General features: G+C 36.8%; 1 protein-coding gene across 14 annotated transcripts in view; it reads left to right on the top strand.

Annotated features, from left to right (window-relative positions):
• The window catches only part of PTPRT (protein tyrosine phosphatase receptor type T), a 1,347,533-nt gene that overhangs the window by 976,699 nt on the left and 343,807 nt on the right, over positions 1-27,027 (top strand). For all 14 annotated transcript variants that reach the window (XM_007474314.3, XM_007474316.3, XM_007474317.3 and 11 more), the window contains one exon: positions 14,670-14,779. In XM_007474314.3, coding sequence (XP_007474376.2) covers positions 14,670-14,779 — 110 coding nt within the window. The remainder of the gene's footprint in view (positions 1-14,669; positions 14,780-27,027) is intronic.

The following is a 27,027-nucleotide window of genomic DNA, read 5'->3' on the forward strand; positions in this document are numbered from 1 at the left end:
CTAGGTTTATTAAACATGGGGGAGATTCCAGAAAAGACAATTATAGCAATATCCCTTTACATGAGAGAACCCAGCAGGAGGACATTACCTATTGAACTGAACTAACCCCTCTCATGGTCCCTAGAAAGAAATACTCTGCAGGGATATATTGAGTCTCCTGTCTCACTAAACTGATGGGATTTATCTGTGAGCTCCATTGCTGAAGGAACTTGTTTTCTATGTTGTTTATAGGTTTAAGAGTCATCGTACCTGTGGTGATGGGGATGCCTATATTCATTGTAAAGGTTGCTCGGTGACTGGAGAAATTGCCCCATGTCTCTCATCACTAAAGTCAGAGGATTTATTTTTCCCATGTCACTCCAAGAAACACTTCACTTATTCAGAGGTCACTTGTCCAAAAGCCTTAGCTATATGGAGTACAGTAGAGAAGCAGAAAGGAAACAAAAACAAAAGCCTCTGGGTATCCATAATTGATATTACAAAGTCATGCAGAAAAGCTCATGTCTGTTACACAGAAGAGAGGGCCTTAGTCAGAGCCCACTTATTTCTCCTTTGTAAACAATTCTAATGGGGATATTTAAATACATCTGGTTTCCTAGTTCATGGCACATTAAAAGCAGTGAATTATAACATTTATAGGCAAGCACACAGACAGCAGTGACACATGACAAGTAATACCCTGGCAGGGATGGGAGCAACCCTAAAACTAAAGAGCAGCCCAAATGAACTCAGCCCTCTCTGGCAAATTAGTATAAAATCTAACATCAGGGAAACGTGAGTTTAATTCTGGCCTCAGACACTTACTAGCTGGGTGACCCTGGGCAAGTTTCTTAAACCCAGTTGGTCTCAGTTTCCTCATCTGTAAAATGAGCTGAAGAAGGAATTGGCAAACCACTCTAGTATCTTTGCCAATAAAACCCCAGATAGGGTCACAATGAGTCAGACGTGACCAAAAAACCCCATCAAAAAACTGACTAAATAACAGCAGTCCCAAAATATCTCAGTACTCATAGAACCATTGAAACTTCAGGTTAAATAGGACCTTAGGAGAAACCCTAGATATGTTTGCAATAATATTTACAAGTGGTAATACAGCATTTGCTTCAATACCTCCTTAGTTACCTCCAAAAGCATCACTGTATCATAGATTCCTAGATTTGGAATTTTAAGGTCCTTAGAGGTCATCAAGTTCAATCACCTTATATTACAGATGGGTAAACTGAGGCCTGTGGAAGTGTGACATGGCTTGCTCAAAGTCATCTGTCCCCAAATCCAGTACTCTTCCTGCTTTATCAGGCTCTCTCAAGACTCAGTGTTACATTTATAGGGATCTTAGAAGAAAGTTTTAGATCTGGAAGGGGCCTTTGAGATCATTTTTTTCACAGAGCTCCAGAATACTGCTAAATCAGATTAAAATGAAATTAGGGAATATTTAACAAAACAAATAAAAATACAGTATAACAAAAGATAAAATTCTTATGTGTGGTTTAATAACCTCTATTTCTGTTGGAGTTTGACAACCCCCTTATTTCACAGATCAGGAAACTGAGGCCTAAAGAGATGAACTGATTTGTCTAGGGTCACAAAGGTATAAAGTAGTTATTAAGCCAGGGATAAAGATTCAATCTTCTGATAGCCAGAAGAAGTTCAGATATGACTAGTGTCTTTAGAATAAAGAGAGCATAGTTCAGTGGAAAGAATACTGACTCTGGGTTCAGATTCCATCTTAGATATTTATTAATTCTGAGACCTTGGGCAAGAAATTTAATATTTCTTTACTTCAGTTTCCTTCACTTTGAAATGAAACTGAGGGCCAGAATAGACAACCTTTTTTTTTTTTATTAATATATTTTATTTGATCATTTCCAAGCATTATTCGTTAAAGACATAGATCATTTTCTTTTCCTCCCCCCCACCCCCCATAGCCGATGCGTAAGTCCACTGGGCATTAGATGTTTTCTTGATTTGAACCCATTGCTTTGTTGATAGTATTTGCATTAGAGTGTTCATTTAAAGTCTATCCTCTGTCATGTCCCCTCAACCTCTGTATTCAGGCAGTTGCTTTTTCTCGGTGTTTCCACTCCCATAGTTTATCCTTTGCTTATGAATGGTGTTTTTTTTCTCCTGGATCCCTGAAAGTTGTTCAGGGACATTACACCGCCACTAATGGAGAAGTCCATTACGTTCGATGATACCACAGTGTATTAGTCTCTGTGTACAATGTTCTCCTGGTTCTGCTCCTCTCGCTCTGCATCACTTCCTGGAGGTTGTTCCAGTCTCCATGGAACTTCTCCACTTTATTATTCCTTTGAGCACAATAGTATTCCATCACCAACATATACCACAGTTTGTTCAGCCATTCCCCAATTGATGGGCATCCCCTCGTTTTCCAGTTTTGGGCCACCACAAAGAGCGCAGCTATGAATATTTTTGTACAAGTCTTTGTGTCCATTATCTCTTTGGGGTACAGACCCAGCAGTGCTATGGCTGGGTCAAAGGGTAGATATTCTTTTGTCGCCCTTTGGGCATAGTTCCAAATTGCCCTCCAGAATGGTTGGATCAGTTCACAACTCCACCAGCAATGAATTAATGTCCCTACTTTGCCACATCCCCTCCAGCATTCATTACTTTCCTTTGCTGTTATGTTAGCCAATCTGCTAGGTGTGAGGTGATACCTCAGAGTTGTTTTGATTTGCATCTCTCTGATTATAAGAGATGTAGAACACTTCTTCATGTGCTTGTTAATAGTTTTGATTTCTTTATCTGAGAACTGCCTATCCATTTCCCTTGCCCATTTATCAATTGGAGAATGGCTTGATTTTTTGTACAATTGATTTAGCTCATTATAAATATGAGTAATTAAACCTTTGTCATGGTTTCTATGAAGATTTTTTCCCAATTTGTTGTTTCCCTTCTGATTTTAGTTATATTGGTTTTGTTTGTACAAAAGCTTTTTAGTTTGATGTAGTCAAAATTATTTATTTTACATTTTGTGATTCTTTCTATATCTTGCTTGGTTTTAAAGCCTTTCCCCTCCCAAAGGTCTGACATGTATACTATTCTGTGTTTACCCAATTTACTTATGGTTTCCTTCTTTATGTTTAAGTCACTCACCCATTTTGAATTTATCTTGGTGTAGGGTGTGAGGTGTTGATCTATTCCTAGTCTCTCCCACACTGTCTTCCAATTTTCCCAGCAGTTTTTATCGAATAGTGGATTTTTGTCCCAAAAGCTGGGATCTTTGGGTTTATCGTATACTGTCTTGCTGAGGTCGTTTTCCCCCAGTCTATTCCACTGATCTTCCTTTCTGTTTCTTAGCCAGTACCAAATTGTTTTGATGACTGCTGCTTTGTAATATAGTTTGAGGTCTGGGACTGCAAGGCCCCCATCATATGTGTTTTTTTTCATTATTTCCCTGGATATCCTTGATCTTTTGTTCTTCCAAATGAACTTTGTTATGGTTTTTTCTAAATCAGTGAAGAAGTATTTTGGTAGTTCAATGGGTATGGCACTAAATAGATAAATAAGTTTGGGTAGGATGGTCATTTTTATTATATTGGCTCGTCCTATCCATGAGCAGTTAATGTTTTTCCAATTGTTCAAGTCTAGTTTTAGTTGTGTGGCGAGTGTTTTGTAGTTGTGTTCATATAGTTCCTGTGTTTGTCTTGGGAGATAGATTCCTAGGTATTTTATTTTGTCTAAGGTGATTTTGAATGGGATTTCTCTTTCTAGTTCTTGCTGCTGAGCTGTGTTGGAGATATATAGAAAAGCTGATGATTTATGTGGGTTTATTTTGTATCCTGCAACTTTGCTAAAGTTGTTGATTATTTCAATTAGCTTTTTGGTTGAATCTCTAGGATTCTTTAAGTAGACCATCATGTCATCCGCAAAGAGTGATAACTTGGTCTCCTCCTTGCCTATTCTGATGCCTTCAATTTCTTTATCTTCTCTAATTGCTACTGCTAGTGTTTCTAGTACAATGTCAAATAGTAGAGGTGATAATGGGCATCCTTGTTTCACTCCTGATCTTATTGGGAATGCATCTAGTTTATCCCCATTGCAGATGATATTAGCTGTTGGTTTTAGATATATACTGTTTATTATTTTTAGGAATGACCCTTCTATTCCTATGCTTTCTAGTGTTTTTAATAGGAATGGGTGTTGTATTTTATCAAAGGCTTTTTCTGCATCTATTGAGATAATCATGTGGTTCTTGCTAGTTTTCTTGTTGATGTGGTCAATTATGTGGATGGTTTTCCTAATGTTGAACCAGCCCTGCATCCCTGGTATGAATCCTACTTGATCATGGTGAATGATCCTTCTGATCACTTGCTGGAGTCTTTTTGCTAGTATCCTATTTAAAATTTTTGCATCTATATTCATTAGGGAGATTGGCCTATAGTTTTCTTTCTCTGTTTTTGACCTGCCTGGTTTTGGAATCAGTACCATGTTTGTGTCGTAAAAGGAGTTTGGTAGAACTCCCTCTTTGCTTATTATGTCAAATAGTTTGTATAGTATTGGGGTTAACTGTTCTCTGAATGTTTGGTAGAATTCACAGGTGAATCCATCAGGCCCTGGGGATTTTTTCTTAGGAAGTTCTTTGATGGCTTGATGGATTTCAATTTCTGATATGGGATTATTTAAGAATTCTATTTCCTCTTCTGTTAGTCTAGGCAGTTTGTATTTTTGTATATATTCATCCATTTCTCCTAAATTGGTGTATTTATTGCCATATAATTGGGCAAAGTAATTTCTAATGATTGCCTTAATTTCCTCCTCATTGGAGGTGCTGTCCCCCTTTTCATCTTTAATGCTGTGAATTTGCTTTTCTTCCTTCCTTTTTTTAATTAGATTGACCAGTACTTTGTCTATTTTGTTTGTTTTTTCAAAGTACCAGCTTCTTGTCTTATTTATTAAATCAATAGTTCTATCACTTTCGATTTTATTAATTTCTCCCTTAATTTTTAGGATTTCTAATTTGGTTTTCTGCTGGGGGTTTTTAATTTGATCGCTTTCGAGTTTTTTCAATTGCATTTCCAATTGATTGATCTCTGCTCTCCCTTGTTTGTTAATATGAGCTTTCAGGGATATGAATTTGCCTCTGATTACCGCTTTGGCTGCATCCCAAAAGGTTTGAAAGGATGTTTCGCCATTGTCATTTTCCTTGATGAAATTATTAATTGTTTCTATGATTTCTTCTTTAGCTAAACGGTTTTGGAGTATCATATTGTTTAATTTCCAATTGGTTTTAGATTTGGTTTTCCATGTACCATTACTAATCATTATTTTTATTGCCTTGTGATCTGAGAAGGCTGCATTCATTATTTCTGCTTTTTTGCATTTGTGTGCTATGTTTCTGTGACCTAATGTATGGTCAATTTTTGTGAATGTGCCATGTGGTGCTGAGAAGAAGGTGTATTCCTTTTTATCCCTATTTATTTTTCTCCATATGTCTATTAATTCTAATTTTTCTAAGATTTCATTCACTTCTTTTACCTCTTTCTTATTTATTTTTTGATTTGATTTATCTAAATTTGATAATGGTTGGTTTAAGTCTCCCACTAGTATGGTTTTATTGTCTATTTCTTCCTTCAATTCTCCTAGTTTCTCCATTAGAAATTTGGGTGCTATATTATTTGGTGCATACATGTTGATTAATGATATTTCCTCATTGTCTAGAGTCCCTTTTAACAAAATATAATTACCTTCCCTATCCCTTTTGATCAGGTCTATTTTTGCATTGGCTTTATCAGATATCATGATTACCACTCCTGCCTTCTTTCTATCAGTTGAGGCCCAGAAGGTCTTACTCCATCCTTTAATTCTGACCTTGTGGGTGTCAACCCGCCTCATGTGTGTTTCTTGAAGACAACATATGGTAGGGTTTTGGATTCTAATCCATTCTGCTATTCGTCTACGTTTTATGGGTGAGTTCATCCCATTCACGTTCAAAGTTATGATTGTCATTTGTGGACTCCCTGGCATTTTGATTGCCTTCCCTAATTCTAACCTTTTCTTCTTCGGCTCTACCTTTTAGTCCAGTGATTTACTTTGAATCAGTCCCCCTTGTCCCCTCCCTTGATGTTTCCCTTTTTAGTCCCTCCCTTTTTGTTCTCCCTCTCCCCCTCCCCCCTCTCTTTCCCTCCCTTTTTGTTCTCCCTCTCCCCCTCCCCCCCTTGGTTTTCCCTTCTCCTTACCCTTGTTGGGTAAGATAGAATTCAAGATCCCAATGGATCTGGATGTTTTTCCCTCTCAGAGTTGATTTCCCTGAGATTGAGGTTTAAGTAACCCCCCCCCCCTCTCTTCCTCTCCTTCTTATAGGAGTTTTCTTCCCCTCCCCTTCCCCTGTGAATCTTTGTGTGAGAACCATTATTCTATTTGGTCTTTCTTTACCCCCTATTTATACATTACATTTTCCCCACATATTAGTATACATAGGTTGATATAAATGTAGTCCTTATAGAAGAGAGTTTGAGTAAAAGAAGATAACATTTTTCCCCTTTCCTTAATATTTACCTTTTCAGGTATTCCTTGCTCTTTGATTTTCGGTATCAAACTTTCCACAGAGCTCTGGTCTTTTCTTTGCAAAAAGTTGGAAGTCTTCTATTTTGTTGAATGCCCATACTTTCCCTTGGAAGTATATAGTCAGTTTTGCTGGGTAGCTGATTCTTGGTTGGAGACCCAGCTCTCTTGCCATGCCTTACGATCATTCAGCGTAGAACTTGCAAGGTCTTGTGTGACCCTGATTGGCATTCCTTTATATCTAAATTGTCTTTTTCTGGCTTCCTGTAGGATTTTTTCTTTTGTTTGATAGCTTTGGAATTTGGCAATTACATTCCTGGGAGTTGTCTTTTGGGGGTTTAGTGTAGAAGGTGTTCTGTGAGCTCTGTCAGTGGATGTATTGCCCCCTTGTTCTAGAATCTCTGGGCAATTTTCTTTGATTATATCTTGTATCACCATGTCCAGTTTGGTGTTTATTTCTGGCTTTTCTGGGAGTCCAATTATTCTTAAATTTTCTCTTCTCCCCCTGTTTTCCAGATCTATCACCTTGTCGGTGAGATATTTTATGTTCTCTTCTAATTTCTTGGTGTTTTGGCTTTGCTTTATTAGTTCTTGCTTTAAAGCCTGGTTTTCTTTTACAGTTTGGTCAAACTGGTTTTGTAGATGCGTGAATTTCTTTTGCATCATTTCCCACTTTTCCTCCCAGAGGGCTTCCATCTTTTTGGTCCTTTCTGATTCAAATTCTTCATGGGTTTGTGGAGAGTTTCTATTTCCTTTGGAAGATTTTGGAGAATTTTCTTGTATATCTTCTTCTATCTGCTCTGTATTTTGTATTTTGGCTCCATAGAATGTGTCCAGAGTCGCCCCTTTCTTCTTATTTTTCTTGGTATTTTGGGGCTTCTGTGCTTCTGTGGAGTTTGTCATCTCTGAACGTGGAGGATTGGCTTTTCTTGTCTTTGTCTGGTGATCAGAGGCTTTAGTCCTGGGCAGATGTTGGTTCTATGAGCGTTCCCTGGGTTAAACTGAATATGCCTCACTGGAACTGGAATGGAAGGGTCGGACCACGAGGCCACACTCTCCCCCTGGCTCGATTTCCGGAAGTTGCCTTCAGAATCCCTGGCCGTGAGGCTGTTTCGTCGGCCTGCGGGGGGATGGGCTGCTGCTTCCCCAAGCTCCGAGAGCACAGACTTTCACTGAGACTTGGATAGCAGGATCCAGCCCATGAGGCTGTCTTGCCCGCCCTGAGGGTTGCTGTTGTTTTGACCAGCTCTCTGCAGCGGAGGCCCCAGGCAGTAACTTTCACCCGGACCGACAGGCTCTCTGCAGCGGAAGCCCCAGGCAGTAACTTTCACCCGGACTGGGACTTGGGTAGAAGACCCTGAGGGTTGTTGTTCCTCAGACCCTGCTCTCTGAGCCCGGCGCGGCTGCCGCTTCCGGGAGCCTTGGACTCTGCGCTCCTACCCCTGAGGTCCGAGGGATCTCGGGTTCTGGCTTTTAAGGGGAGCCGTACCTTTTGAACCGGGTCCAGGTCCAGGAGGAGGGTTCCCAGGGTCTGTGCTGTTGATCGTTTTGAATTTCGGCGCCTTAGGAGCTTCTAGTTTGAGATCGGTAGGGAAGGGTTTTCCGGAGATCTGAACTTCAGCTTTCTCTAAGCCGCCATCTTAACCGGAAGTCCAGAATAGACAACCTTTAAGGTCTCTTCTAGCTCTAAATTTATCACTCTATATGAGACATGGAAATATATTAATCATTTTAGAAAAAAATTCATGAAATTGTTTTTAAGAATAAACAAATTGTTCTGGTACTCAATGGTGTGCAAGCTTCAGTCCTGAAAAATGACAGAAGAGGAAATTGTACCTTTCCCACAATGCCAAAGAAACATTTTCCTCCAAATTATGTGTAGACATTATTTTTAATAATCATTTTCTGAAATTTTGCAATCTATGATCTCTTTCTTCCTCCTCATACCTCTCCCTCCCCCAGATGGCAGGTAACATTGATTATACATGTACTTTCATGCAATACATATTTCCATGCTCATCATGTGAAAGAAGACACATATTGCTTATATTAGGGAAAAAACTCATAGAGGAAATAAAGATGAATAATATTATGCTTTGATCCACAGAATCCATCAGTTCTTTCTATGACTTTAGATAGCTTTTTTTCTCCGTGAGTCTCTTGGAGTTATCTTGAATCCTTGTATCACAGATAATAAAGTCATTCATAGTTGATCATTGTTATCTTTTTGCTATTACTGTGTAGTGTTCTCCAGGTTCTGCTCACTTCACTTTGCATCAGTTCATATAAATCTTTACAAATTTTTCTGAAATCATCTTCATCATTTCATAGGTCATAATAGTATTCCATTATAATCAGATACTGCAGCTTATTCAGCCAGTCCCTCACTGATGGACATCTCTTCAGTTACCAATTCTTTGCCTCTGCAAAAAAAAATGAACAAACAACAACAAAAAACTCCACTATAAATATTTTATACACATAGGTCCTTTCCCCCATCTTTGATCTCTTTGAAATACAGTCCTAGTAGTGACATTGCTGGATTAAATACCAAATTGCTGTCCTCACAATGCCAAATTAATGAAGTAATACCTTATTTTCTGTCTTGACATGGGAGACTTGACTTCAACCATTGCTACCGATCACTACCTTTCAAAACCTGTTGATGTAACTTGTTTTTCTCAAGTTGGTGCTGATACTTAACCAACTTTTACTTAAATCAACAATAGATGAGTAGCCTAGGAAATACGGTGTCTGCTCTGATGATTGTTGCACTGTAAACTAGATAAAAAGGCAGGATGCTGCCCTTTGTAATATGTTGCCCTGCTCTGTATTAAAATAGAACTTTCCTTGAAATTGTCTCATAGCTTTAAGACCTATCTAAACATCTGGTTTAATTGTAGGGAATTTTCAAGAAACCACAGACATGAAGCACATTTAAAATTAGCAATTTCGGGACACTTTTTTTTAAAAGGAAAAAGAATAAAATTATAAAGCAATTAACCTTTGTTGTAGAACTCTGTCAGAGGAATGGAAAGGCCTGTACTGTTGGATAGAAGAAACAAATTCATGGTGAAAAAAAAAACATGGATTCATTAATGACTTGTTAAGAAGAGGGAAGCAAGTGACATACTTTTAGAAGATAAGGCAAAAAGGAATTTTTTTCTTCTAGGAAATCTCTCTAGAAAGAAAAAAAGGCTTTTAAAAAATGCTACTTTTGGGGGGTTCATTTTTGAACTATTCTTGAGCTTTTATAGACTCATTTGTCTGAATTCTGATTCCCAGGCTATGCTAGCAATTTGGATACTCCATTTTAAAACTGAGGAAATACACCTAAGAAATGTTTTTAACCCATTTTCAACTCATTCAATAAATAGTTACTGTCTTTGTTATTATTCAGTCATTTTCAGTCATGTCTGACTTGTCATGACCCTTTTGGTGTTTTCTTAGATAGTAAAGTAGTTTGCCATTTCCTTTCCTAGTTCATTTGGCAGATGAAGAAATTGAGACAGACAGGGTTAGATGACTTGCACAAGGTCATACAACTAGGGGCTTCATGTAGATGAATCTTCCTGAGTTCAGACCAGGCACTCTATCCACTGTGCCACCTACCTGACCAAAAGATGAGTCACTCCAAAGCAGTCAGCCAATACTGTCTACAGAGCTATTAAACGTGTGCAAAGCAGTGTTGTTACCTGGGGTAAATAGAATCACACAATTACTTTTTTTCTTCAGATTACTCGTTGGTACAGTTTTCAATTATCCTTTTCTGACATTTTGTGATCTGTAGTCTGAATCACAGAATAAGTTGTAAGAAAGTTCAGTAGCCACCTAGACAAACTTTTACTTGGAAAATAAAATTCTTTCTCCAAACACATGTAATAAGCAGCCATTCAGTCCACTTAAAGACCATAATGAGAGGAAATCCACTGCTTTCTTTTGAAGATGCCTATTCCACTTTGAGATAACTCTGATTCTAAGAAAATTTCTCTTTATACCAAGCTGAAAGTTTACCTCTTTGCAAATATCTTCAAGTTAAGCCTTCTAAGACCAAACAGAATAAGTCTAAGCTTTCATCCATATGGTGGTTTAGTAAATGGAACACTATGTCTAGAATCAAATCTAGCCTCAGATACATTAGTTTTGTGTGACCTTGGGAAAGTCTCTTAACCTCTGCTTGCCTCAGTTTCCTCATCTTTAAAATAGGGATAATAATAGTACCTACCTATCTGAATTACTGTGAGGGTCAAATGATTTAATATTTTTTAAGTGCTTAGATAGTGCCTGGCACATAGTAGGTGCTATAGAATATTAGCTATTATTATTTTGTTAAATACTTGAAAAAAATCTCTTGATCTCTGTGAGCTTTCTCTGCAAGCCAAACATCCATAGTTCCTTTATCTGATTCTTACGTGGCATTCAACCTCCTTATTGCTTTCCTTTAGATGTTCTGTAGCTTGTTGCTGCCCTCGCTCCATTGTGTCTCCCCAAACATGTGCCTGGTATTCTAGCTGTGGTCTGACCAGGTTGTGTATATCTGATCTTTCATGTCCTTTTTCCTACAAGTTATACTACTCAGTATGACCTGAGATCACACTAATAATGGTCTCTAAACTCTTAAGAAAACATACCACATTAGTAAAAACATTTTTGAGCTTTCCTCATTATAAGAATATTAATTCATAAGATTTTTACTATGATACATGTTTAAAGGAAGAGATAAAGATGAAATAATACATTTAAATATTTTACTATTAGCATATAAATATATTTATTCTTCTTAAAAGGTCATTAGCAATACATTTTGAAAATCTTGGCTTAGCACTTTGTGTATAGGGACTCCAAAGTCTTGTTCTAAGTTTAGTTCCTCTCAGAACCTAGTTTTAATGGATCTCATAATCAAAGAAGTTACCTTATGAAGATAAGTAACTCCAAATTGAAGAACAATAGTATCGACTACCTTTCCTAAATTACTTTTTTCTGTTTCATCTACCAATTATGTAAAAATTTTCCTTGAAATTTAGCTAGCAAACTTCCACTTTACCCAGTGGCAAGGTTTGGAGAGATGATTTCTGGGCGTCAGGTCCCAGGTTTGGAGGGTAGTTATTACCAGTGGGGAGGAGACATTAAGAGGGACAATAAAAAGATGTCTAGCTAGGCGTTGGTTTTCTGGTGGTCGATGGCCTTCTTTATGTGCTTCCAAACTATCTGATGGTTTTGAGGGTGAGTATTGGGAAGAGGGTTGCAGATCTGAGAGAAGTCTGTTGCTCCGCTACTTGAACCCAGACTACGTGGGAAGCAATTCTCCACTGGCTGCTGTCTCATATTCACTCTCTCATGCCACCATTGCTGTACTGGTTTCTCTTCACTCTCCTTGCTGTTAATTCCCTCAGCTGGCATAACCTTGACTTGTTTTGGGGGGCACAAGGAGAGAGAAGAGCCTGGCAGGAAGCAACTTCCTGGCAGAGTCCGCATCAGGGAATATACAAAATATGTGCTGTTATTGCACTGGGGGGAGGCAAGAGAGAGGTCAGATGCTGGCAGGGTGTCAGTGCCTGGGACTAGGCGGGGAATAATTGCATCTCTCCCTACCTACTCATGCTCCAGTGCAGCTCAGCTGAGTGTAGGTAGCCATGGGGAGAACAACAGAGGCAAATGGTATTTACTAGCTCACTGAATAGCTATGCCACTCTCCATTTCTAATATTTTCTTCTCTCAAATGGATCATCTAGATCACAGAGTGGTTATTGTTGTAGACAGTAGGGAGCCATTGAAGGTTTTTTAAGCAGAGGAATGAGACATGGGCAATATTGTAAGTTAGGTATGTTAATTTGGCAGGTATGTGAAGGATGGGGGCAGCTAGGTGGTGCGGCAGGTAGAGTGACCAGCCCAGAGTCAGGATGACCTGAATTCAAATCTGGCCCTAGACACTTACAAGCTGTGTGACCTTGGGCAACTCACTTAACCCTCTTTTCCTCAGTTTCCTCATCTATAAAATAAGCTGGGTAAGAAAATGGAAAACCACTCTAGTATCACTGCCAAGAAAACTCCAAATGGGGTCACAGAGAATCATTACGATTGAAAATGACTCGACAACAAAATGTGAAGGAAGGTTTGGAAAGGACAGAGACTAGAGGCAGGAAAACTAGTTGTATATAGGTTGATAGTATCACACTCAAATGGAAATGTAGGGGTAATATGTTAGAAAAAATCACTAATTTACATTATATTGTTGTATAATATTTTTATTTATTTTATTAAATATTTCCAAATTATTCTTTAATTTGCTTCTAGTGGCAAATTTGACAATTCTATTATGTAACATGTGTTCAAATCCATAGACTGTGGCAAGCTAGAGAAAACGATACAAGAAATATAGTAGCAATTGAATTAGTAAGACTTGGCAACTGACTGAATTTCAGGGAGGGGGAAAGAAACCATTTGGATTTCAATCCTGGTGTCTGAGACAATGGTGGTCTTAGCTCAGTACAGTGCCCAACATAAAATGAGTGCTTCATAAATGCTTATTGATACAATGATCTAATCAGTAGGAATGAGAATGTAAATAAGAGAAAGGGAAAGGTTTAGGGTTGAAGAGATGATCATGAACTTGTTTTCTTGGGTTCTCTCAAACTTATAAGTTCTTCAAACTTTAAGTTTGAGTTGCCAGCAGAACATTTGGGTAGAAATGTCTAGTGGGAAATTGAGATTTAGAGCTATAACTCAGGGCAGGAATAAATCATGTATTTACTGCAGATTTTTCTCTGAAAGGGTTAAGCTATTGGGGATGTGATAGCCAAGTGGCATGTACTTCCAGGCCTCAATAGGAAGGAAATTAGAAACAAACAAAAATAACAGGGCCAGTCCTTAGGAGAGATAGGAAGAAGCAATAGAAAATATCACCAGGCATGTTCTCAGGACACCTAGATTCAAAACCAGCCCTGATATGCCCAAATTATGTGACTTTAGATAATTCCTATAGCATCCAGGACTTATATTTCATCCTCTATAAAATAAGAGTTGTGCTAAATGATCTCTAAGATTTTTTCCAGTTCCACCATTCAATGCTTTAATGTCTCTTCCAGATCTTGCATTCTGTGTTCTAAGGTTCACCCCAAATTGACTAATCTGTATTTTAAGGAATCTTCTACCTCAAACATTCTAGATTTTCAGGTACCTTCCAGATCCAATATTACCTACTTTAAGTTCCATCCCAGCTAAATACTCTGATCCTTATATTAAATTATGATGAAGAAAGTCTTGTAACATTGGAAATATAAAGTCCTGATAGATGATCTTTAAAAAATTAAAAAAAAAATTTTTCAGTCTAAGGAAACAGACTAAAGAGGGATATGAATCAAACTTTACAAAATCACGAACAGAATCTTATCATTAGTGTTTTTGAGTACTAGGAAAAGAATCAGAAAAGGAAAGTCTCCAATGCTCCCTTTGAAACGAAGCCCCTGAATACTCTGGTAGTCTTTTGCAGTTGACAATAGGGCCTATAAATAAAACTGAACCCTCGAAGGACACCTGAGCATTCCTTGAGACATAAATCATATTTACTTTAAAAAGGATAAATGAAATGCACACGATATAATAAACATAGGATACTTTAGGGATATATTTTAGCTCAGTACAACCATGACACCAAACTAAAATGGCTTTAACACACCCCTCTAATCAGGTGCTAAGTCTGATTAACTCTTTTTCCACAGTATCTCCTATGCCATCTTTTTCCTTATACTCTTACATTGATCAATCTGTGTCAGACCTTCAGCACCTCTCACCTGGACTAATATATTATTTTATTTTATTCTTACAAACTTAAGAGATGGCTACTATTATTATTCCCATTTTATAGATGAGAAAAATAAAGATGTTAAAGATTAAGAATTTTTTCAAGGATCACACAGCTAATAAATGTCTGATATAAGATTCTTCTTGTTACCAAAACAAAATTCTATCTATCCACTCTGCAAACTAGCTTCCTTATTATTATAAATAGCTGGAAAGTAACAAAGGACTAATATTAGTCCTAGATCCCCGATGAGTTATTACGGGGAGGGAGGGGCATCTGCATTTTGGAGGATGTGCTTTGCTTTATTCACATGTTGACTGACTCTTGCCTTTTCCACCTTCTATAGTTCCTGGAGCTATTCCACTTGAATCTATCCAAGGAGGGCCTTTTGAGGAAAAGATCTATGTCCAGTGGAAACCTCCCAATGAGACCAATGGCCTGATCACCCTCTATGAGGTAAGACTTGCCCAGGTAGCAAAAAGCTCCTTTAAGAACCTTTTCTGGGAAGCTGTCTTAGCCCTGGCTTGCCAGGCTTCATGCGATGTGCACTGCTATGAGAATCCAGAGTATGTGTTCCAAAGAATCAGAGTGTGTGATCCTAAAAACATCCTGTGACTGCACAGCAAGGACAGAGCTCTGAAGGACATGGCTAGCAGAGAGTTTGGGCTAGTCAGAAATCCTCCCAAGTTTCCCTTTGACTGCTTAAGAGACCCCTCAGGGGACTGAAGGGAGTGCTTTGGCTCCTAAGATATCCATACTGCCATTAGGTTAGTCCTGAACTATCTCAGCCAGTAAAGGGGAGTTGGAAGGGCATCTTGTGTGGCTGAAGGGAAGGTTGTAAAATCCAAACATGTGTCAAGGGACTTCTCAAAACCCATATTTTAATAAATGAAATTAAACAAATTAGATTTTTACAATTAGCTTCCAACGTTTATTCCCTTGGAAAATTGCCAGCGTTGTAATTGTTCTCTCCTGGACCCAAAAAGCTTATCTCAGTACAGACAAAGAGAAATGGCCAAATGGAAATGAGAGGAGATACTGTGACTTGGTAATCCCACCACCCTTCCATAATAAAAGGCTTGAGCCAGGGTGTTTAAGTGTCAGAGGAGAGAAGGGGACACATATGAAAGATTTTAGAAAGATAAAAACTAAATGACTTGGCAACATTTATTGAATGGCTTGTTGGGAATGGTGGATGGAATTGGGGGTTGGTAGAGAGAGACAGAATGAGGAGTTGAAGACAATGTCTATAACTAGGAGGATAGTAGTTTCCTTAAAAGTAATACAAAAATTAGGAAGAGCAGAGTTTGAGGGAAAAGATGAGTTCAGTTTTGAACAAGAAAAAGAGTGATAGTCTCAAAGGCTCAGAGAAGTCAGTAAAACTGAGGACTGCTTGAAAATTTGAAATTTGAAAATTAGATTTGACAATTGGTGATTCAGATTGCTGGAAACTTTGGAAAGAGCAGTTTCAGTTGAATGCTAAGGTTGGAAGCCAAAATACAGATAGTGTAGAAGAGTGAGAAGAAAGGGAATGGAATCACTAGCCTTCTTAGTTTCACCATAAAATGGGGGAGAAATATAGGCCAGATTAGGTGAGGATTTTTTGAGGAAATAGAGATATAGACATGTTTCTTAGTAATTGGGAAAGCAAACAGGAGAGATTGAAAGTCAGAGAGAGACTAGGGATGATAGAGGAGGCAATCTACTAGAGCAGATGGAATGGGATCAGTTAGAGAAGTAAAAGAGGAGATTGTGGCAGAAAGCATCTGAGAGAAGTGAGATGAGGAAGAGAGAAGAGGACTCAATTTTTTCAATGAAATATGGGGCAAAGTTCCCAGGTGGAAGTGTTGGGGAAAAGGGAGCCATGAAAAATTTGAAAAAGGATCAAAAAGGGTATAAAAAAGTAGCTGTGGTAAGTGGAAGAGTGAGTTAATTAGGAAGATATAAAAAAAGATTATCTTGCTGCAATAAGGGTCTTTAGATTATATAACTTAAATTCAATTAAATGCTTATTGAGTGCCTATGATAACAAATGCTAAGGAAAATATGAAAATAAATAAGAGGAGAAGCTAGGTGGCTCAGTTGATAAAGATCCAGGCCTACAGATGGGAGGTCCTGAGTTCAAATGTGACCTCAAACATTTCCTAACTGTGTAACTCCAAGCAAGACACTTAATCCCAACTGCCTCACCTTTAACCCTCTGCTGCTTTGGAACCAATACCTAGTATTGATTCTAAGATGGAACGTAAAGATTTCTAAATAAATAAATAAGAAATGTGCCCTGACCTCAAGAAGCTTATAATCTAGTTTATTGTAGTAATAAGATGTATTTACAAATAAGTATAAGCTAAAATAGTGTGGTAAGTATATTAAAAAGGCACTAACAAAATTCTATAAGCTCTCCAAGGAAGGGAAATTCATTTCCAGCTGGTGGGAGTGGGGATAGTAGAAGGCTTCAAGTTTCTATGAAGAAATGACATTTAAATAAGAGTTAGAATTATGGAGTGGTGAGATTTCAACTGGTAGAAATGGTAAGGAGGGAAAGGGAGGACATGCCAAGCATAGATAATGGTGAAAACAATGGCATGGAGGCAGGAGAGCCTATTTCTGTGGATCGGTGAGTCTCCAGTCTGAATGGAGTATTTTGTAAGCACAGGAGGGGAAATAGTGTGAGACAAAGCTTGTTCCTAGCCGAGAATGAGCTAGCACTAATTTGCTAAAACTTGACTCTTACCTGAGCAGAAAATTTTCATCAGTGAGAGAAAAACTTGCAAAGAGCTGGTGTTGTTAAGTCTTTCATTTTCAAACCAGGCATGAGGTCTGCCAATATCCTGAGCACAGATTGTCAGTGCCTGAAAGGTGCAGTGGGATTAATGCAGCAGCTTGATATACCAAAGAGGTTTTGATTATAAGTCATTTGGGCTTGTGGTGACTTCAGCTTAGCCCCAAAAGAATGTCTGTCCATTAAGAAGCTGTTGTCCCCTATATTATGATTCATGTTCTGTTTTGCACTCAGTTTCTCTGAGTTAACAGCATAGAACTAGCAATCTTAATAGTATGATGATCTTGGTGGCACATTTGAGTCAGGAAGTCCCAAGTTGAAATCTTGTGTCTAGCACTTGCTAACTGTGTGACCGTGGGCAAAAGGAGCTTTTTTTTTGTTTGCCTTAGTTTTCTCATCTGCAAAATAGGGATAATAATATCTATCTCCCAGGATTGTTGTGAGGATAAAACGAAATAATGATTGTGAAATATTTTATAAACCTTCAAGCAACATATAAATGCCAAGTTATTATTATTATTATTATTATTATTATTATTATTATTATGGCCATTCTAAAGATATGTAACATGTATATGTATTTATACATACATATATCTATATACCTATTTATGCCTTGTTATTTCATCCTATACAGTTTGTCACAGTTTCCTCTAAGGGTAATTCTTCTAGCTGCCCAGGTGATAACAACAGTTTTTAAGAGTTACCAATGACCTCTTTTCTTATAGGGAAAAATATCATTTTAACTTATTGAGTCTCTTAAAAAAAAGTTGGGTTTTTTTGTTGTTGTTTTTCTTTTCTCTCTCTTTTTTAATTACCTTTTGATGGTTCTTTTGAGTTCTGTGCTTGGACATCAAATTTTTGATTCAGGTCTGGTCTTTTCTTTCCAAATTCTTGGAATTCTTCTATTTTGTTGAATGACCATACTTTCCCCTGTAAGAATATAGCCAGTTTTGCTGGGTAGTTGATTCTTGGTTGTAGACCTAGTTCCCTTGCTTTCCGGAATATCATATTCCATTCCTTTTGGTCCTTTAGTATAGAAGCAGCCAGATCCTCACTGTGGTTCAATGGTATCTAAATGACTTTTTCTTGACAGCTTGTAATATTTTTTCTTTGGTCTGATAGTTGTTGAATTTGGCTAGAACATTCCTGGGTGTTTTCAGTTGGGGATTAAGTACAGGAGGTGATCTGTGGATTCTTTCAATCTCCTCTTTTCCCTCTTGTTGTGGAATATTGGGACAGTTTTCTTGAATAATTTCCTATAGTTTTATGCCCAGGCTTTTTCTTTTGTCATAGTCTTCTGGTAGACCAATGATTCTTAAATTGTCTCTCCTTGAACAATTTTCTAAATCTTCTATTTTGTGAATGAGATGTTTCATATTTTCCTCAATTTTTTCATTCTTTTGGTTTTGTTTTATTGTGTCCTGCTGCCTTGTGAGGTCACTTAATTCTAGTTGTTTATTCTGGTTCTTAAAGACTGGATTTCATCCCTGGCTTTTTGGTCATCCTTCTCCTTCTTGTCTGATTTTCTTTGGAGGTCATCTTTCATCCTTTTTGCCTCATCTCTCATCTCCTTTGCCTCATCTTTCATCTTCTTTGCCTCATCTTTCATCTCCTTTGCCTCATTTTCAAGCTAGTTGATTTTGGCTTTCAAGACACTATTTTCTGTTTCCAAATGACTTATCTTAGTTTTTTAAATTAATTTTTAATTGATTGATTAATTTTTCCCAATTAATAGAGGTTTTCAGCCTCTCTTAATTGTGTTTTGAATTGCATTTTGAATTCTTCCAAAGCCTGTATCCAATTCACTGGGATTTCTGATTTATTGTTTGCTGATCCCTCCCACTCTGTTCCGTTTGCTCTCTGTTCATTGCCTATACAGAAACTGTCTATTATAATTTTTCTTCTTTTTCTGTTCTTTGCTCATATTTACCCCTCCCCGTTTTTGTCTGTGTTCTTGCTACTTTTGAGCCAGCAGTTTTAAAAAGACCAATGAATAAACTTAGAGGTCTTTACAAAGAATCCACAAAAACAAGGTAAAAGAAAGATCCTAAAGGAAGGAGGTTAATTATGATCTTAAATATATCACTGAGGCTTTATGGGATGAACCCAGGCCTGGAATATGACTTCAGAAGGTTAGATACCTTATTCAATAGGATGAGGATAGATAAAATGGGATATAATAGAATTATATATGAAGATGTATCAGTGTGAACAAATCCAAGAACTTGGAGGTAGAAAGAAGAATGTGGTGGAAAAGGTAAATGGAGGAAAAACAGAAGCAATATTATCATTGTAGAATACTAGAGATCACAGAGGCAGAAAGAAAAATTAGATGAAGATTTCAGGAAATAGCTCTCTCTCTCTCTCCCTCTCCCTCCTATCCCTCCTCTTATCTTTATTTTCTCTGTCTTTCCTTCTCTCAGTTCTTCTTTCTTCTCTCTTCTACCCTCTCTTGTCTCTCATTATTCTAACAATTGCTTAAATTGCTCTAATGATAATAGAAAAAAACTACTTTTGTTCCAGATCTGATTCTCACAAACCATGAGAAAATATATTCTAAGTTGGAAATGATGGAAACCCTTGATGTAAATGATGACCATAATTTTAGGATTTGTGATGGGAAGGAGGGGGACATCTAGGTATAATCTGATATGTGCCTCATATATTAGGAGAATTGTTTCAAGTGATTCTGTGAAAGTATAGGAGAGATTCAATGAACAAAACTTCTATAGAGGAGGTCACCACAAAAATGATGTGAAATTCAAGAATAAAATTCTGAAGATAAAAAGAGAAACAAGCAAAAAAGGGAGTTTTCTAATTAAACTGATATCGGCTATTAATAATAGACCAATATATTTTGAAAGACATTGAGAATTTGGAAGACAGAACAAAGACTAGAGTGTGATCAAGTACTCATACTAATAAATAATTGTGTTAGGAATATTAAAGATCCTTTAGCTAGCTAAGAAAAACAAATTTTGAAGAAGAGATTGATGAAAAAATATTTTTAGCAGTTATTTTTGTAGTGGCAAAGAATTGGAAACTGAAGGGGTTTCCAATCAATTGGAGAATGGCTAAACAAGCTGTGGTATATGGTTGTAATAGAAAACTAGTGTGCTATTAAAATTATGAATAGGACAAATTCAGAAAAATGTGGAAAGACTTATATGAACCGATACAAAGTAAAGATAACAGAACCAGTAGAACATTGTGTAAAGTAATAGAAATATTATATGATGATTAACTGTGAGGGACAAAATTATTATTAGCAAAACAAGCCTCAAAGTCCTCTCATGATAAAAAAAAAATCACTATCCACAACCAAAGAAGAAACTGTTGGAATCTGATTGCAAATCAAAGCATATCATCCTTCAGTTTATTTCCTTTATGAATACTTTTATTTCATGTTTGATATGTGTGTTCAGTCATGACATGGGGACTATAGAAATATGCATTGCATAAAAATATTGATACTTTATAAGCAGTATCAGACTATTTACTACTTTAGGAGGTGAGAAATGGAAAGAGAGAATTTAAGTTGCAAAATAGCAGAAAACAATGTCAAAAATTGTTTCTACATGTAATTGGAAAAAATTGAATTAAAAAATGGAGAGCTAGAAAAACATCACTTTTCTTTATGAAGGAGAATGATCCCTGGACTGGAAAGGATAGTACAATAATTGGTTAAGAGGGATTCAATGCCTAAACTCAGTAGGGAAGAACATAAGAGAATAATACTTAGCTGCTCCTGATAAATTCAAGACATCAGGCTCAGATTAATTAGATCCTCAGGTTGTGAAAAGATTGGCAGCTATGATTGCTGAGTCATTTTCAGTAATCCTTGAAGGTTCACAGAGATAGAGTGGTGCCACAGCCTTGGAGAAGGATAATGTCCTATTTTCCAAAAGATAGAGAAAAATATACTGCCAATAATAGGTCAATGGGCTTGACCTTTATGCCTGGTAAAATTCTAGAACATGTTATGAAAGGAATGTGAGTGACTGTATAGAAAGGAAGTGATGATACACAGTAACCATAGCTTCATCCTTTAGCAAGTGGACATGCCAGGGAAACCTCATTTTTCATTTTTTTTTTTGACAGGATTACTGGTAGATCAGAAGAGCAATGTTGAAAAGGTCTACCTATATTTTTAGCATTTTAGAAGTGTCTGATTTTCTTCTGAGCAAAATAAAGAGAAATTGATCAGGTGGAAGTGCCATTAAGTAGATTTGGAAATGGTTTATTATACCCACCCAAAGAGTCTTTCATGGTTTGATTTTAGCTTTTTTTTTTTAAGTCTCTATTGTAGGGCCTCAGGAATCTAGACTTGTTCCTTAACAATTTTGTAAAAGTGTTGGATAATTCCTGGATGGTAGACACGCTTTTCAAGTTTTCAGGTGACACATATATAAACCAAGTCAAGATGAAATTATTAATCAATTACTCATGTCCCTGGAGAGGAATAAAGGAGTGAACATGACCAGAAGGAATTGAACAATTAGAGGAGGCTAAAGGGTGAGGCTTCCAGGGTGATATGGCTGCTAGGACATGCTGCTAGAAAAAGAGTTCTAGAGACTCAAGAGAGTGGCACCAGAGAGTGATAAGAAATAAGATAAATAATACATTATGTGACAGAATTCTCAATTTTTTGAAAGATGAACCATGAGACTGAATATAAGAAGATGGAATTTCATTGTGACAAATGTAAAGAATGATCCTTGTATTGGAAAAAAAAAATCATCTTCCCAAGTACAATAAGATAGATACATGGCTGAAAAGCAGTTCATTTGGAAAAGATCTTTGGGTTTTTGTGAACTTCATTCTAAAGTATCTTTGCATAAAGATGATTATTCTAGAAATGGTGAACAGCAGCTATGGGTTCATCATATTTCAAAGGAGTATGTTCTGTATGTCAACACTTGATAAATGTTTTTGTTGAATTTATCTGGGTTGAACCATTGAAAGAGCCAAAAGATTAGTAAGTAAATACATATAAAGGCCATGTGTGGAAAGGAAAATTTTTTGCCATTTAAAAAAGAACAGTTTGCAGCTTAAACCTCATTGTCCATGGCCTAAGACTTTTGAATAGGCCACATCTTTAAATAAGAACTCCATTTCCATTCTTGACTGAATCAAAATACTTAAGTCCTTTAGAAACTTTGCACACTGAGTCAGTCCCATCAGATTTTGGGAACTCAGGCCAAATCTTCTCTCCTTATCATTTCCTTCCATGTACTCCAACAGTCCTCTCTAAAAGAGACTCTTGTTTTCATAGTCACATCATCCAAATACAATATAATTCATTCTTCAGACTATTGGGAGAGGATGCATCTCCAAAAGAATGGAAGGGAAAAGACATTGATTTTTTTTTTAAATTATGAAGTATAAAAGACATGGTCGAGGACCACAGCATGTTGTTCAGTCATTTTTCAGTCATGTCCTACTCTTTGTAATCCCTTTGGTGTTGTTTCTTGGCAAAGATACTAGAGTGGTTTGCCATTTCCTTCTCCAGCTCATTTACAAATGAGGTAACTGAGGCAAACAGAATTAACTGACTTGCTCAGAGTCCCACAGCTGGTAAGTGTCTGATGCAGGACTTGAACTTGGGAAGATGTGTCTTTCTGACTCCAGGTCCAGCTCTCTATTCACTGTTCCACCTAGCAACCCCAGTGCTATTTGGCAAGAATAAAGGGAAGTCATAAAACTATACATTGTTAAGCTTAATTTTAATTCCTAGAAAGATCATATAATAATATTATTAAAGAAATGATTTCTGAACTTTTATAAAAGAAAGTAGCAATTACTAAGAGCAAGCATAGCTTCATTAAGGATAGGCCATGCCAGATCAACTTATGTCATTTTGTGACAAAGTTACTGAATTGATAGACCAGGGACATTACCTACCTAAATCTCAGTAAAGTGTCTGACAAATTCTCTAATGAGGTACTTAAGGACAAGACGGAGATATATTGACAAGAAGATAATATAATTTAAGTAGCTTTGAAGCTGGTTAAATGGCTGAAGCAAAAAAAAAATATTAATGGATCAATATCAGTATGGAGAGAGGTCTCTACTGAAGTGCCCCAGATATCTGTCATGGGATTTGTGCATTGCATCATTATCAACAATAGCTTCTGTGAAGTCTTATATGTTTACCATATTTGTAGATAATATAATGATGAAGAGTTAACCAATACATTCATCACAGAGACAAAATTCAAAAAGATATTGATATCCCAGAACAATGAGCCTGATAGAATCATGTGAAATATAATAGGGACAAATATAAGCCACTATACCTATTTCAGAAAATCAAACCAAAATAGTAGAGGCCTAGACAACAATTTGCATGAAAAATATTTGGGTTCTAGTAAATTTACAAGCTTTAATATAACATATGTAGTGCAGGGAACAGAGCACAAGATTAATAGTCAGAGAACTTGGATTGATATTCAAATCCTGCCACTTTACTGGAATGTTAAGTTCCTTTCTGCAAAATGAAGGTCTCGGACTAGATGATATCTTAGAACACTTCCAGATCTAAATGTATGACCTTATGATCATCCTTTAGGATGTTGGAAAAAAAATTCAGTATTGGGTTGCATTTATAGGGCTATATTGTCCAGGAAAATGGAAGTGACAGTCTACTCTGTCATGCTTTTTTCTTATGTCTAGAGTTTTGTTTAGTTCTAAGTGCCCTATTTTAGGAAGGACACTGATGAATTTGAATGAGAACAGGGAAAGAGAGTGGCCAGGACCATGAAAGGTGTAAAATTTAAAATTAAATCTCAAATAATAAAAATATTATATTTTATGAGGTTTATTAAATGATCATTAGAAATCAAGGAATAAAGAGGATATAAAATAAAAACCATGTGCCCATGGCTGGTTAGCCATTTTCAAAATTCCCACCTTACCACCATTACCGCTGATTGGTGCATCATGCCCAAAGAGGAGGAGCAGGACTGCCCCCTGAATCTTTGTTCCCTGTCTACAGGAAGTATGTAATGACAGGAAGTCAGTGGGCTCTCAGGAAAGGTAGTTCTTTTTTTAAGGGTAACAGATTTTCAATTCTACAAAAGACCATAAGGAGGCATAAAATATGGACTGGTACATTTAGCCTCTGTAATAGTTATGCCTATAGAGAGAGCCATAGACTGGGCCCCAGGAAGGTTAACTAAAGAAACATGGTATTTAACCTTGAGAAGATTTAGAGGGCATCTTAAGTATTTGCAAAGTAAACTTGGGGAAGAGAGATTTGATTTGGTCTATTTTACTCTGGAAGACAAAACTAGAAATAGTGGCTAACAGTTATGAACAGGCAGATTTCAGCTCACTATAAAGTAAAATTTCTAACATTTAGAGCTTTCTAAAAGTGGAAGGATATGCTTTGGGAGATAGTGTCTATCAGGAGCTGAAGGTGTTAGGAGATCAAAAGGGGAAGAGAATGTGGAAGAGTGGAAGTTGCTGTGTTAGGAACAGGGGTAAAGGAGTGGAAAGTATTTGCTATTCCCTAGACTTCTCTAACAGCCTTAAGAAGTTGCCTCCAGGCTAGTGTCTGGCTGTGGATCTGGAGAGACTGGCCTGAGAAGGGTGGTGGTGGAGGGGAATGATACACATTCCATGATCAGAAAACAAGTAAAAAGCCTAACTAGAGTTTTTACAGAGGCCTAGCATGGCCCAAGATTTTAGGGGTGGATCAGAGCCAGATTTTAGGCCTTGGATGATAGGGATTTTGGTAGTTTAGAATCACTGACTCAGTTTTGAGACAGTAAAGAGTAGAGAGAGGCAATTCATTGAGAGTATGGGAGAGAAGCCAAGGAAGCATTATTCACAGAAAATGTAAAGAGGTTTTATGGAAGAAGCTTGGATAGAATGAAAGGAGTTAAACCAGTATGAGGATGAGTTTTCCAGGTGTGTGCAAGGGGAGATGGATAACTCTGAGTTCCGAGTGTGAGATTGGCAAGTCCTGGGATGAGTCCTCACTATAGATTGAGCCTTGTTCTGAAAATCATTGCTCTCTAGCAAGATAGGTCTCTAACGGTCATTTGAACCCTCTCATTTTATAAATAAGATAACAGGGTCTCAGAAACTGGTCTTCTCAAGATCACACAAGTAGTATCCAGCTTCTCTGATTCCAAAGCCAAGATTCTTTCTTTGCTAATATCCCTGCCCTCAAATAATTATTTATAATAAAGATACATGAAGATTCTCCTGAGACTTGGACTTAAGATAACTAGATTCAGAGTCTGTGGTGCTAAGGATTTGGAGTCAGAGAATATAGATTTGAACCTTGATCTCTGAAGTTTTTGGCAAGTCGTTTAACAATCTCTCTGGGCTTCATTTTCATTTGGCAGCCAAGTGGTACAGCTGAACCTGGATTCAGGAAGGTATAAGTTCATATTCATCCCCAAACACTTGATAGCTATGGGACACTGGGCAAGTCACTTAACCTCTTCTTGCTTCAGTTTCTTTATCTATAAAATGAAGATAATAATAGCAGCTATCTATAAGGGTTGTTGTGATGATAAAATGAGATCATATTTTTAAAAGTTCTATGCAAACCTTAAGGTGCTATATAAATATTCTTTACTATTATTCTTATTGTTAATATTATTTTCAGTGGTAAAGTGAGGGGATTGGACTGTAGAAGTTCTCCAATGTTTCATCCATCTTTTTATACCAGGATCCTATAAGTTCAGGCTGTTTGCAAGACAATGAACAGGGTGTTACAAACAAACAAACAAACTAGAAAAAGGACAAATTCAAAATCCTCGAACACCAAATTAGAAATCCTGAAAATCAAGGGAGAAATCAATAAAATTGAGAATAAGCAAACTATTCAATTAATAAATAAGATAAGGAGTTGGTTTTATGAAAAAATAAATAGATAAACCATCGATTAACTTGTTTAAAAAAAGAAAGAAAAAACCAAATTACCAGTATCAAAAATGAAAAAAGGCAAAATTCCAACCTATGAAGAGTTAAAGCAATTATTTGAAGTAATTTTGCCCAACTATTTGCCAATAAATCTGAAAATCTAAGTGAAATAGATGAATACTCATAATAATATAAATTACCCAGATTAATAAAAGAGGAAATAGAATACTTAAACAACCCCATAATAGAAAAAGAAATTTAACAAACCACGAAATAACTCCCTAAGACAAAGGCCCCAGGACTAGATGGATTCACAAGTTAATTCTTCCAAACATTCAAAAAACAATTAATTCAAGTACTACATAATCTATTTAGAAAAATAAGGGAAGAGGCAATCCTTCCATATTCTTTTTATGATACAAATATAGTATTGATACCTAAATGAGAAAGAGCTAAAACATATAAAGAAAACTATAGACCAATCTCCCTCTTGAACATTGATGCAAAAAATTTAAATAAAATACTAGCAAGGAGATAACAAGATTCTATTATAAGAATCATTCACCAAGATCGGGTAGATTTTATACTAGGAATTCAGGGATGATTCAATATTAAGAAAAACCATCAGCATAATTGACCACATCAACAACAAAACCAACAGAAACTACATGAGAATTTCAATAATTGCAGAAAAATATTTGAAAAAATACAATACCAATTCCTTATAAAAACATTTGAAGACATTCAAAGAAGCAGAACCTTCCTTAAAGTGACAAATGGCATCTATCTAAAACCATGAGAAAGCATTATCTATAATGAGGATAAACTAAAATCTTACCCAATAAGATCAGAGGTAAAGCAAGGATGCCCATTATCACAACTATTACTTAATAATGTACTAGAAATGCTCATTAATCTCAAATGAATAAATTTTGGAGGAATTAGAATAGGCAATGAAGAAATAAAGTTATTACTCTTTACAGATGATATGACAGTAAAGCTACAGAAGCCTAGAGAATTAACCAGAAAACTAATAGAA

Source organism: Monodelphis domestica, chromosome 1, assembly GCF_027887165.1.
Source record: "Monodelphis domestica isolate mMonDom1 chromosome 1, mMonDom1.pri, whole genome shotgun sequence".
In the NCBI taxonomy this organism is placed as follows: Eukaryota; Metazoa; Chordata; class Mammalia; order Didelphimorphia; family Didelphidae; genus Monodelphis; species Monodelphis domestica.